This window comes from Lissotriton vulgaris, chromosome 5, assembly GCF_964263255.1.
Source record: "Lissotriton vulgaris chromosome 5, aLisVul1.2, whole genome shotgun sequence".
In the NCBI taxonomy this organism is placed as follows: domain Eukaryota; kingdom Metazoa; phylum Chordata; class Amphibia; order Caudata; family Salamandridae; genus Lissotriton; species Lissotriton vulgaris.
Genome location: NC_141693.1, coordinates 54793258 through 54807264, shown reverse-complemented (window position 1 = coordinate 54807264; position 14007 = coordinate 54793258). Strand labels below are relative to the sequence as shown.

Below are 14007 nucleotides of genomic sequence, written 5' to 3'. Positions count from 1 at the left end.
AAGCTTCTTCTCTCTTGCAACAGCCCCTCACACTCACGCTCAAGCTTCTTCTTTCTCACACCAGCCCCTCACACTCCACCTCAAGCTTCTTCTCTCTCACACCAGCCCCTCACACTCCCCCTCAAGCTTCTTCTCTCTCACACCAGCCCCTCACACTCCCCCTCAAGCTTCTTCTCTCTTGCAACAGCCCCTCACACTCCCCCTCAAGCTTCTTCTTTCTCACACCAGCCCCTCACACTCCCCATCAAGCTTCTTCTCTCTCACACCAGCCCCTCACACTCCCCCTCAAGCTTCTTCTCTCTCACACCAGCCCCTCACACTCCCCCTCAAGCTTATTCTCTCTTGCAACAGCCCCTCACACTCACCCTCAAGCTTCTTCTCTCTCACACCAGCCCCTCACACTCCCCCTCAAGCTTCTTCTCTCTCACACCAGCCCCTCACACTCCCCCTCAAGCTTCTTCTCTCTTGCACCAGCCCCTCACACTCACCCTCAAGCTTCTTCTTTCTCACACCAGCCCCTCACACTCCCCCTCAAGCTTCTTCTCTCTCACACCAGCCCCTCACACTCCCCCTCAAGCTTCTTCTCCCTCACACCAGCCCCTCACACTCCCACCAGCCCCTCACACTCCCCCTCAAGCTTCTTCTCTCTTGCACCAGCCCCTCACACTCACCCTCAAGCTTCTTCTCTCTCACCCCAGCCCCTCACACTCCCCCTCAAGCTTCTTCTCTCTCACACCAGCCCTCACACTTCCCTCAAGCTTCTTCTCTCTCCCACCAGCCCCTCACACTCCCCCTCAAGCTTCTTCTCTCTTGCACCAGCCCCTCACACTCACCCTCAAGCTTCTTCTCTCTTGCAACAGCCCCTCACACTCACCCTCAAGCTTCTTCTTTCTCACACCAGCCCCTCACACTCACCCTCAAGCTTCTTCTCTCTCACACCAGCCCCTCACACTCCCTCTCAAGCTTCTTCTCTCTTGCAACAGCCCCTCACACTCACCCTCAAGCTTCTTCTTTCTCACACCAGCCCCTCACACTCACCCTCAAGCTTCTCTCTCTCACACCAGCCCCTCACACTCCCCCTCAAGCTTCTTCTCTCTCACACCAGCCCATCACACTCCCCCTCAAGCTTCTTCTCTCTCACACCAGCCCCTCACACTCAAGCTTCTTCTCTCTCACACCAGCCCCTCACACTCACGCTCAAGCTTCTTCTCTCTCACACCAGCCCATCACACTCCCTCTCAAGCTTCTTCTCTCACACCAGCCCCTCACACTCACGCTCAAGCTTCTTCTCTCTCACACCAGCCCCTCACACTCACCCTCAAGCTTCTTCTCTCTCACACCAGCCCCTCACACTCACGCTCAAGCTTCTTCTCTCTCACACCAGCCCCTCACACTCACCCTCAAGCTTCTTCTCTTTCACACCAGCCCATCACACTCCCCCTCAAGCTTCTTCTCTCTCACACCAGCCCCTCACACTCAAGCTTCTTCTCTCTCACACCAGCCCCTCACACTCACGCTCAAGCTTCTTCACTCTCACACCAGCCCCTCACACTCCCCCTCAAGCTTCTTCTCTCTCACACCAGCCCCTCACACTCCCCCTCAAGCTTCTTCTCTCTCACACCAGCCCCTCACACTCCCCCCTCAAGCTTCTTCTCTCTCACACCAGCCCCTCACACTCCCCCCTCAAGCTTCTTCTCTCTCGCACCAGCCCCTCACTCTTCTCTCTCGCACCAGCCCCTCACACTCACACTCCCCCTCAAGCTTCTTTTCTCTCACACCAGCCCCTCACACTCCCCCTCAAGCTTCTTTTCTCTCACACCAGCCCCTCACTCTTCTCTCTCGCACCAACCCACCACACTCACACTCACCCTCCTGCTTCTTGTCTCTCGCAGGAGCGCCCTGAAGGCGCAGCAGCAGCTGTCCACGGAGTCTGAGGCCGAGAACGAGGGCGGGGAGTACACGGTCTATGAGTGCCCGGGCCTGGCACCGGTAGGTACCCGCAGCAAGACGCACAGTCACAGAGCAGGCACAAGGAGGGGGTCACAGACCAGGCAGCCGCGGGCAATCACAGAGCAGACAATCACAAGCCATTAAAAAGCAGGCAAGCGCAGGTGACCACAGAGCAGACAACCACAGGCGACCACGGCACAGACAAGCAAAGACAATAATAGAGCAAGCAGAAGCTCACAGACCAGGCAAACACAGGCCGTCACAAAGCAGACAAGCAAGCACACATGGGCACAGAGCAAGCAAGCACAGCTGACCAGGACACAGACAAGCAAAGGCAATTACAGACCAGGCAACCATGGGCCATCATAAAGCAGACAATCACAAGCGCAGGAGAGCACAAAGCAGGCAAGCGCAGAAGAGCACAGAGCAGGCAATCACAGGCAACCACAGCACAGACAAGCAAAGGCAGTCACAGAGCAGGCACAAACAGGAGTTCACAGACCAGGCAAACACAGGCCGTCACAAAGCAGGCAAGCACAGATGGTCACAGAGCAGGCAAACACAGGCAATAACAGAGCAGGCAAACACAAGCCATCACAAAGCAGGTGAGCGCAAGCAATTAAAAAGCATACACAAACAGGAGCTCACAGAACAGGCAAGCACGCAATCCCTTACAAATTCGGAAGCATAAGCCAATAAAAATCAAGCAACCGCAGGAGAGCACAGAGCAGGCAAGCCCAGGAAATGGTAAGCAGGTCAGCAATGGCGATCACAGCACAGAAAACAGACGATCAAGACAATCACAGAGCAGGACAGCACAGGTGATCAAGGAGCAGGGCAGCACAAGTGATCACAGAGCAGACAAGAACAGACAATCACAGAGCAGGGCAGCACAGGTGATCACAGAGCAGACAATCACAGAGCAGGGCAGCACAGGTGATCACAGAGCAGACAAGAACAGAGCAGGGCAGTTCAGGTGATCACAGAGCAGGCTAGAACAGACAATGACGGAGCAGGGCAGAACAGGTGATCACAGAGCAGACAAGAACAGACAATCACAGAGCAGGGCAGCACAGGGGATCACAGAGCAGACAAGAACAGACAATCACAGAGCAGGGCAGCACAGGGGATCACAGAGCAGACAAGAACAGACAATCACAGAGCAGAGCAGCACAGGTGATCACAGAGCAGACAAGAACAGACAATCACAGAGCAGGGCAGCACAGGTGATCACAGAGCAGACAAGAACATACAATCACAGAGCAGGGCAGCACTGGTGATCACAGAGCAGACAATCACAGAGCAGGACAGCACAGGTGATCACAGAGCAGACAAGAACAGACATTCACAGAGCAGGACAGCACAGGTGATCACAGAGCAGACAAGAACAGACAATCACAGAGCATGGCAGCACAGGTGATCACAGAGCAGACAATCACAGAGAAGGGCAGCACGGGTGATCACAGAGCAGACAAGAACAGACATTCACAGAGCAGGACAGCACAGGTGATCACAGAGCAGACAAGAACAGACAATCACAGAGCATGGCAGCACAGGTGATCACAGAGCAGACAAGAACAGACAATCACAGAGCATGGCAGCACAGGTGATCACAGAGCAGACAATCACAGAGAAGGGCAGCACGGGTGATCGCAGAGCAGACAAGAACAGAGCAGGGCAGCACAGAGGATCACAGAGCAGACAAGAACAGACAATCACAGAGCATGGCAGCACAGGTGATCACAGAGCAGACAATCACAGAGCAGGGCAGCACGGGTGATCACAGAGCAGACAAGAACAGAGCAGGGCAGGGCAGAGGATCACAGAGCAGACAAGAACAGACAATCACAGAGCATGGCAGCACAGATGATCACAGAGAAGACAATCACAGAGCAGGGCAGCACAAGTGATCACAGAGCAGACAAGAACAGACAATCACAGAGCAGGGCAGAACAGGTGATCACAGAGCAGACAAGAACAGACAATCACAGAGCAGGGCAGCACAGGGGATCACAGAGCAGACAAGAACAGACAATCACAGAGCAGGGCAGCACAGTGGATCACAGAGCAGACAAGAACAGACAATCACAGAGCAGGGCAGCACAGGGGATCACAGAGCAGACAAGAACAGACAATCACAGAGCAGGGCAGCACAGGGGATCACAGAGCAGACAAGAACTGACAATCACAGAGCAGGGCAGCACAGAGGATCACAGAGCAGACAAGAACAGACAATCACAGAGCAGGGCAGCACAGGGGATCACAGAGCAGACAAGAACAGACAATCACAGAGCAGGGCAGCACAGGGGATCACAGAGCAGACAAGAACTGACAATCACAGAGCAGGGCAGCACAGAGGATCACAGAGCAGACAAGAACAGACAATCCCAGAGCATGGCAGCACAGGTGATCACGGAGCAGACAATCACAGAGCAGGGCAGCACGGGTGATCACAGAGTAGACAAGAACAGAGCAGGGCACCACAGGTGATCACAGAGAAGGCTAGAACAGACAATGACAGAGCATGGCAGAACAGGTGATCACGGAGCAGACAAGAACAGACAATCACAGAGCAGGGAAGCACTAGGGTTGGAGTGCAGATGAGCCCAGACAAGTGCAGCGAACGCAGGAAAGCACAAGCCTGCAAACAGCAGGCAATCATAAGCAATCAAAGTGCATGTGACCACAGGAGTGGGAAGTACAGTCCATTAGAGAGCAAAAAAGTTTATATGATCAGCGTACAGGCAAGCACAGACAGTCACAGTAGAAACAAGCACAGACAATCGGAGCACAGATAATAGTGCTGGCAAGCAAGGCAACCACAGAACAGGCAAGCACAAGTGGTCATAGAGCAGGCAAGCACAGGTATATTGTCAAAGAGCAGGTGAGCACAGACAGCTCTGTAGCTGGCAACACAAGCAGCTACAAAACCAGCAGTGCATGAGGTCACAGAGTACTTCAGCCCAGGTAGGCACAAAGCAGACACAGCACAGAGATGGCAGAACAGGCAACCACAGCCAGCCACAGGGGCCACAAGCACAGTCTGTCGTAGAGCAGATAGACAAGGACAGGCACAGTCCTGGCAAGCTCTGCAGCCACATGGGAGACACAGACACAGATGAGCAGAGGCAGCACTGCGCCAGCAAGCATAGGTCTGAACGCACTAGTGATCACAGACGAAAAACACCAGAAGGCTGCAACCATTCAGAACTCGGCAGCCAGGATCACACTCACATCAGACCACACCTGAAGGAGCTCCACTGCCCCCCCCCCCCCATACAAAAACAAGGACAATTCAAGCTCAGCACCTCCCCTTTCAAGGCACTACATAACACTGGTCCAGCACACCTCAACAATAGCTGGGCCTGGGACAAGGGGGTATATAGCAGGCACACACAGACAGTATAGCAGGTGCATACAGTAGAGCAGGCACACACAGGTAGTTATAGAGCATGCATACACAGACACTAGAGCAGGCACACAGAGTAGAGCAGGCACAGACAGTATAGCAGGTGCATACAGTAGAGCAGGCACACACAGGTAGTTATAGAGCATGCATACACAGACACTAGAGCAGGCAGATAGAGTAGAGCAGGCACAGACAGTATAGCAGGTGCATACATTAGAGAAGGCACACACAGGTAGTTATAGAGCATGCATACACAGACACTAGAGCAGGCACAGACAGTAGAGCAGGCACAGACAGGTAGTTACAGGCATACACAGACAGTAGAGCAGATACACATAGACAGTAGGGCAGGCACAGCGAGTAGAGCAGGCACACACGATCAGTAGAGCAGGCACGCACAAGCAGTAAAGCAGCTACACACTGACAGTAGAGCAGGTACACACAGACAGTAGAGTAGATACACACAGGCAGTAAAGCAGCTACACACTGACAGTAGAGCAGGTACACACAGACAGTAGAGTAGATACACACAGGCAGTAAAGCAGGTACACACATAGCTAGTAGAGCGGACACCCACAGACCGAAGTGCAGGTACACACAGACAGTCGAGCACACACACACAGACAGTAGAGCAGGCACACAGGTAGTTATAGAGCAGGCACACACAAACAGTTGAACAGATACACACAGATACTAAAGAAGGTACACACAGGAAGTCATAGAGCAGGCACACAAAGAATAAAGCAGGTACACACAGACAGTAAAGCAGGTACACACACTCACAGTACAGCAGGTGCACACAGACAGGAGAGCAAGCACACACAGACAGTAGAAAAGTTACACATAGGCTGTAGAGCAGGCACAGAGAGTAGAGCAGACACACACAAACAGGCAGTAAAGCAGCTACACACAGACAGTAGAGTAAATACACACAGGCAGTAAAGTAGGTACACACAGACAGTCGAGCAGGCACACACAGATGGTAGAAGAGGTACACACAGATAGTAGAGCAGGCACACACTGACAGTTGAGCAGGCACACACAGACGGTAGAAGAGGTACACACAGATAGTAGAGCAGGCACACACAGACAGTAGAGCAGGCGCACACAGACAGTAGAGCAGGCATACACAGAAGGTAGAGCAGGCACACACAGACAGTAGAAGAGGTACGCACAGGCTGTAGAGCAGGTACGCACAGGCTGTAGAACAGGTACGCACAGGCTGTAGAGCAGGTACACGCGGACTGTAGAGCAGGCACACGCAGACAGTAGAAGAGGTACACACAGGCTGTAGAGCAGGTACACAGAGGCTGTAGAGCAGGCACACACAGACAGTAGAAGAGGTAGACACAGGCTGTAGAGCAGGCACACACAGACAGTAAAGCAGCCATACACAGACGGTAGAGCAGGCACACACAGACAGTGGAATAGGTACACACAGGCTGTAGAGCAGGCACACAGAGACAGTAGAGCAGGCATACACAGACGGTAGAGCAGGCACACACAGACAGTGGAAGAGGTACACACAGGCTGTAGAGCAGATACACACTGACAGTAGAGCAGGCACACACAGACAGTAGACCAGGCACACACAGATGGTAGAGCAGGCACACGCAGATGGTAGAGCAGGCACACACAGACAGTAGAGCAGGCACACACAGACAGTAAAAGAGGTACACACAGGCCGTAGAGCAGGTACACACAGGCTGTAGAGCAGGTATACACAGAGGGTAGAGCAGGCACACACAGACGGTAGAGCAGGCACACACAGACAGTAGAAGAGATAGAAACAGGCTGTAGAGCAGGCACACACAAACAGTTATAGAGCAGAGACACAAGCAGTCAGCACTGTAATTACCTCTTTCTCCTTCTCCCCACAGACTGGTGAGATGGAGATTCACAACCCCCTCTTCTTCGACTCGTCGGCGCTGCACTCAGCCCCAGGACGCCTCAAGTAGTGATGCGGTGACCACCGCCTGTCACTGGGCATGGAGGCACGTGGACCCACCTTTCATCCTCAGCCATGGCGGCCTTGCATGCGGCGGCGGGGCGCTGCGTTCCAGTGAAGCGCTGTATTCTTCGTGAGCTCTTGTCCTGTGGGTGCTGTGTGAGCGGGGCCGGAGGACAGTGGTAGTCATGGGTCCCTCTCGGTGCTGTTCTGTGGTTCTTGTTCGGGGTGCCGTACCTGCTGCGCACACCTCTCTGCTCTCCCCAACTGTGGCCCTCAGAGGCCCCTGTGGTGCATGTGGCCCTGTCCCTTGATGGCTAAGATGGCTGCCTTGAGCTCCTGGGGCCTACCAACACACCCAGGACTCACCTCTTGTCTGCGAGCCTCACTCACCTTCAACTGCCTTGTACCTTCTGTTCATCGACCGGCAATGGAGGGCACGCCTGGGCCAGTCTGAGTTCCACCCGTCTTAAGTGACCTCAAAGACTGCATTGGATACAACGCCCAGGCCCAGTCTGAGTTCTACCCATCTTCAGTGACCTCAAAGACTGGCATTGGAGGCCACACCCGGGCCAGTCTGAGTTCTACCCGTCTTCAGTGACCTCAAAGACTGCATTGGATGCAACGCCCAGGCCCAGTCTGAGTTCCACCCATCTTCAGTGACCTCAAAGACTGGCATTGGAGGCCACACCCGGGCCAGTCTGAGTTCTACCCGTCTTCAGTGACCTCAAAGACTGCATTGGATACAACGCCCAGGCCCAGTCTGAGTTCTACCCATCTTCAGTGACATAAAAGACTGCATTGGATGCAACGCCCAGGCCCAGCCTGAGTTCTACCCATCTTCAGTGACCTCAAAGACTGGCATTGGAGGCCACACCCGGGCCAGTCTGAGTTCCACCCGTCTTCAGTGACCTCAAAGACTGCATTGGATACAACGCCCAGGCCCAGTCTGAGTTCTACCCATCTTCAGTGACATAAAAGACTGCATTGGATACAACGCCCAGGCCCAGTCTGAGTTCTACCCATCTTCAGTGACATAAAAGACTGCATTGGATGCAACGCCCAGGCCCAGTCTGAGTTCTACCCATCTTCAGTGACCTCAAAGACTGGCATTGGAGGCCACACCCGGGCCAGTCTGAGTTCCACCCGTCTTCAGTGACCTCAAAGACTGCATTGGGTGCCACGCCCGGGTCCAGCCTGAGTTCCACCCGTCTTCAGTGACCTCAAAGACTGGCATTTGAGGCCACACCTGCACCAGTCTAAGTTCTACCCATCTTCAGTGACCTCAAAGACTACATTGGATGCCACGCCCAGGCCCAGTCTGCGTTCTACCCATCTTCAGTGACCTCAAAGACTGGCATTGGACCCATTCCTTTGACTGCAGAAAGTTCTACCCATCTTCCATGACCCATAAACTGGTATTGCATCTCTCCCCTGGGCCCAGTCTGAGTTCTGCCCATCTTCACTGACTCCAATAGACTGGCATTGGACCCATTCCTTGGACTGCAGAAAGTTCTACCCATATCCATTAACCCCCTAGACTGGATCTCTTCCTTGGGCTGCCGTCTCTGTTCTACCCATCTTCAGTGACCCTGTAGACTGGCAATGGATCCCACGCCGGGACTCAGGTTGAGTACTACCCGTCTTTAGAGAACCCAAAGACTGTGTTGGATTCCTTCCCTGGAATTCAGGCTACATTCTACCCATCTTCAGTGACTCTAATAGGCTGGACAGCAGAAAGTTCTGCCCATCTCCATTAACCCCATAGACTTGCATTGGATCCCTCCCTGGGGCTGCAGTCAGACTTCTGCCCATCTTCAGTGACTCCATAGCCTGGCATTGGAACCCTCGCCTGGGCTGCAGCTGGAGGTCTGCGCACCAGGAGTCTGGCATCAGAGCTCACCCATGAGCTGCCATTTAAATTCTACCCACCCTGAATGGACTATTAGAGAATTTGTAAATGTTTGCACCTGTGACTGTTCAGTTGCAAAGCATGGGGAGCCTCATTGGCCGAAAGGCACGCCTGAGCGGTGGTGAAAGGGATGCTCAGGTTTAGGAACATGGGTGCTCTCCGACCAGCTGTCGGGGACCCTCTGAGGCTCACGTTCACCAGAGGAGAGAGGGTTCATGCCCATTTAAAAGTAACCTTCAAGTTGCCGAAAACCCTAAAAAAGTCAGTGGAAAAAGGTAAGGTTAGGGGTCACAAGGACCACCCAATGGCTCCAAGAAAGCTCCCTGTGGTGGTAGGCAGGCTCGCTCGCAGTTAGCCAGCACTCACGTGTAACATATCCCCGTCTCACCGTGAGGTTACCATGTCTCATGGAAAGCTGGGCTTCCTTGAACATGTCAAAGTCTCACTGAGTAGAGGGTTCTCCTGAACGCGGCCAGGTCTCACAGAGAGGTGGGTCCCCTTGAACATGCCCATGTCCCACAGAGAGGTGGGTCCCCTTGAAATGCCCAGGTCTCACAGAGAGGTGGGTCCCCTTGAACATGCCCATGTCTCACAGAGAGGTGGGTCCCTTGAACATGCCCATGTCTCACAGAGAGGTGGGTCCCTTGAACATGCCCATGTCTCACAGAGAGGTGTGTGCGAGGTGGGTCCCTTGAACATGCTCATGTCTCACAGAGAGGTGGGTCCCTTGAACATGCCCATGTCTCACAGAGAGGTGGGTCCCCTTGAACATGCCCATGTCTCACAGAGAGGTGGGTCCCTTGAACATGCCCATGTCTCACAGAGAGGTGGGTCCCCTTGAACATGCCCATGTCTCACAGAGAAGTGGGTCCCCTTGAACATGCCCATGTCTCACAGAGAGGTGGGTCCCTTGAACATGCCCATGTCTCACAGAGAGGTGGGTCCCTTGAACATGCCCATGTCTCACAGAGAGGTGGGTCCCCTTGAGCATGCCCATGTCTCATTCAAATATATGTTCTTTGAACATGTCCATCTCTCAAAATGAGAAAGTGGCTCGCTTTGTCACGTGTAATGACCGCCTAACGTTATGGCGCAAACTATCTGCACCATGCCATGCGTGGTGCATGTTGCACACCAATGTGATTTTCTGAATGGTGTCAGCAAGCAGAAGGAAGTGCACATTGAATGACGCATCACATGGGTCTCAGCTGCAGCCTTGCACAGTAAGTGCCCAGTTGCATCCACTGGTGGCACCCTGTAAAGTTACCTACTTGGTAAAGGCATGCTGTTTGTCTGCAGGGTGTGCGCGGTCTGTTTCCACCTCACATGTCCACATTGCCTGTAGATAAAATGCTGCTTTCCCTGAGCATGTTGTGGTATGCTGCAAGCCTCCTCCAATCCTGCTGCAAGCCTCCTCCAGATACGTAGATGGTGCACCATTTCCACCTACAGTGTGACTGCAACACCTCATTGTAGGATGCTGTCAGCCTCTGAGAACCAGGGCTGGACTGGGACAGAAAATTGTCCCAGGTATCAAAATAAAAGTGCCCCCCATTAGCAAATCAGAAAACAAAAAAAAAGTGTCTGAGGTTTGCAAATCGTCGCAGTTTTGAACCTGTGCAGACACGTTGTATAGGTGTTTTGCAAGGTATGGAAGTCTGCATGGATGTGAGCTTGCTACAGGCAGTTTATGGTAATATTAGGGAAATAAACCGTAAAAACTATTCTACCAGGTCATAAAACAGGCCCACAAACAGTTAAAAACCATCCCAGATACTGACCTCTCAGACCAGCCCTTCTGGCACTGCCAGCCTGCCCGATAGGCCGTCCCACTCTCTGAGAACTGCTGCATGCTGCCAGGACGGTCCTACACGCCTGTCGTGCTTACGTGTAGAATGTGCAATCGGAGTGCCTTAAGCATTTTGGTCTATCATTGACACAGGTAGAAGTGTGTTTGTCAGCAGTCTGCAAAGTATAGGTATCAAATGTACAACGTGAGCCTGTGTTTTTGTTTGCACTATGATTGGTGTCCTGTGTGCACCATATGTCAGAGAGTATATGCCTACAGCTTCCGGTGTGTGGCTGGGTGTACAGTGTAATGCAGGCTTCTGTGCTCGGTGTGTGGAGAACTGGATCTGCTTACAGCTTGCTGAGTGTAACTGTGTTTGCCGCTGTTGTGTTGCTCCTTTGCAAGGAGTGTGAGCCTAGAATGTGCATTCTGAGCTGTGTTTAGGGACCGAGTGCTGGTAGCGTATGTGCCTAAAGCTTACCGAGTGTGAATGTGCTTATAGACCGCCGAATGCTCCTTTTTATTAAGTTTGAGTTGTGTGTTTGGAGCATCATGTGTGCCGCATACTCGCAGAGAAAGTGCCTAAAGTTTGCATCATTTGACTTTGTTTACAGATAGCGTGCGGCCTCTTTGAAAGGTGAGTGGGGCATTGTTGGGGCCATTCACAAAGGTGACCTACACTTATGAGTAAATTACACATGTAATTTACACTTACACTTTCGAGTAAAACCACTACTTTTGCCTGGTGACAAAATCGGAGTGTAAAGTTACTCAAAAGTGCAGGCTTACATATCTCCACCCCCTGAAGAGATGGGTGGAGCCAAATGACAAAATTACATTACTAATGCCAAAAAAGAAACAGTAGTACGCCCAGCCCCACTGATGGCCAACCACTGACGATGCTACACCCTCCCATAAAAAGTAATCACAGTCGTGAGAGCTCAACTTCAACTGTGTGAAGTATGGGGGAAAGTGAAAAAAGTGTATTTAACTAGTTAAATATTAATGTAAATTAATTTTGGATATGTATTTTAAATATAGAACAACATTAAAAAAGTTATACAGCAATATTAACTTCATTTTGAATTAAATCTTTAATTAATTTAAGTATATTAAATTAAATAAAAAATATTTTTCTGAAATTTAATTCGAAAGATAAATTCCTACCTAATGAAAAACATAATTTTTTGTATGCATTAATAATTATTAAAAGTGATATATGGAAAGAATTTAAAGTAATTAAATTATATTTTAATAAAAAGTTAAAGTTACATGGATTTATAAAATATAAAAGATTGTTAAAATATTTTATAATTAAATAAATATGTTCTATTTTTACATATTTTTAACATTAAATTGTATTTATTTATATTTTTACTATTATAATAATTTAATTTAACATTATTTCCTAATGGGTTTTATTTTAAGTCCCTACTGTCATTATTTCCCTTGGAGGATGTTGCAGTACCAATGGTTGGCCATATGTGATGCTGGATTTAGAAATTTCAGAAGTGCAGTTTTTAGTTGCCAGTGTCCTTCCTCTAAGTGATACGCTTACATGTGTGACAATCTCCACCAAAAAAGATAGGAGAGGTGGAGATTTAAACGTGTACGTTTGTGAATAGGCCCCTGTGTGTGCCTCGTGCTTGCTAAATGGCGCTGTGTTTACAGACGGAGTACTTCTTCTTTACAAGGCTTGCGGTTCACTGTGTGTGCCTCATGCTTTCAGAGTGTGGTTGGGTTTACAGATGGCATACTTCTTGTTTACTAGGCTAGCGGTTCACTGTGCGTGCCTCGTGCTTGCAGAGTGTGGCTGTGTTTACAGACATTGTGCTTCTTCTTTACAAGGCTTGCGGTTCACTGTGCGTGCCTCGTGCTTGCAGAGTGCGGCTGTGTTTACAGACACTGTGGTTCTTCTTTACAAGGCTTGCAGCTCACTGCATGTGCCTCGTGCTTGCAGAGTGTGTCTGTGTTTACAGACACTGTGGTTCTTCTTTACAAGGCTTGCAGCTCACTGTACGTGCCTCGTGCTTGCAGAGTGTGGTTGTGTTTACAGACGGTGTACTTCTTCTTTACAAGGCTTGCGTTTCACTGTGCGTGCTTGCAGAGTGCGAATGTGTTTACAGACACTGTGCTTCTTCTTTACAAGGCTTGCAGCTCAGTGTGTGTGGCTGTTGCTTGCAGAGCATGGCTATGTTTACAGACGGTGTACTTCTTATTTACAAGGCTTGCGGTTCACTATGCGTGCTTGCAGAGTGTGGCAGTGTTCACACACAGTGTGCTTCTTCTTTACAAGGCATGCGGTTAACTGTGTGTGTGACCTCATGCTTTCAGAGTGTGGCTGCGTTTACAGATGGCATACTTCCTTTTTACTAGGCTTGCGGTTCATTGTGCATGCCTCATGCTTGCAGAGTGTAGCTGTGTTTACAAACAGCGTGCTTCTTGTTTACAAGGCTTGCATTTCACTGTGTGTGCTTGCCGAGTGTGGCTGTGTTTACAGACAGTGTGCTTCTTCTTTTTAAGGCTTGTTGTTCACTGTGTGTGCCTCATACTTTCAGAGTGTGGCTGTGTTTACAGATGGCATACTTCTTATTTACTAGGCTTGCGGTTCACTGTGCGTGCCTCATGCTTGCAGAGGGCAGCTGAGTTTACAGACAGTGTGCTTCTTGTTTACAAGGCTTGCAGCTCACTCTGTGTGCCTCATGCTTGCAGAGTGAGGCTATGTTTACAGACGGTGGGCTTCTTCTTTACAAGGCTTGTGGTTCACTGTACGTGCCTCATGCTTGCAGAGAGCGGCTGAGTGTGCTTCTTGTTTACAAGGCTTTCAGTTCACTGTGTGTGCCTCGTGCTTGCAGAGTGGGCTGTGTTTACAGATGGCATACTTCTTATTTACTAGGCTTGCGGTTCACTGTGCGTGCCTTGTACTTGCAGAGAGCGGCTGAGTTTACAGACAGTGTGCTTGTTGTTTACAAGGCTTGCAGCTCACTCTGTGTGCCTCA

General features: G+C 50.9%; 1 protein-coding gene across 1 annotated transcript in view; it reads left to right on the top strand.

The window, feature by feature from the left end:
- LOC147710136 (uncharacterized) overlaps window positions 1-12229 on the top strand; it is a 148843-nt gene extending 136614 nt beyond the window's left edge. Inside the window, exons 8-9 of the mRNA XM_086920832.1 lie at window positions 1893-1989; window positions 7240-12229. Of these exons, the coding sequence (XP_086776958.1) occupies window positions 1893-1989; window positions 7240-7317 (175 nt within the window). The 3' untranslated portion in view covers window positions 7318-12229. The remainder of the gene's footprint in view (window positions 1-1892; window positions 1990-7239) is intronic.
- The last annotated feature ends 1778 nt before the right edge of the window (window positions 12230-14007 follow it).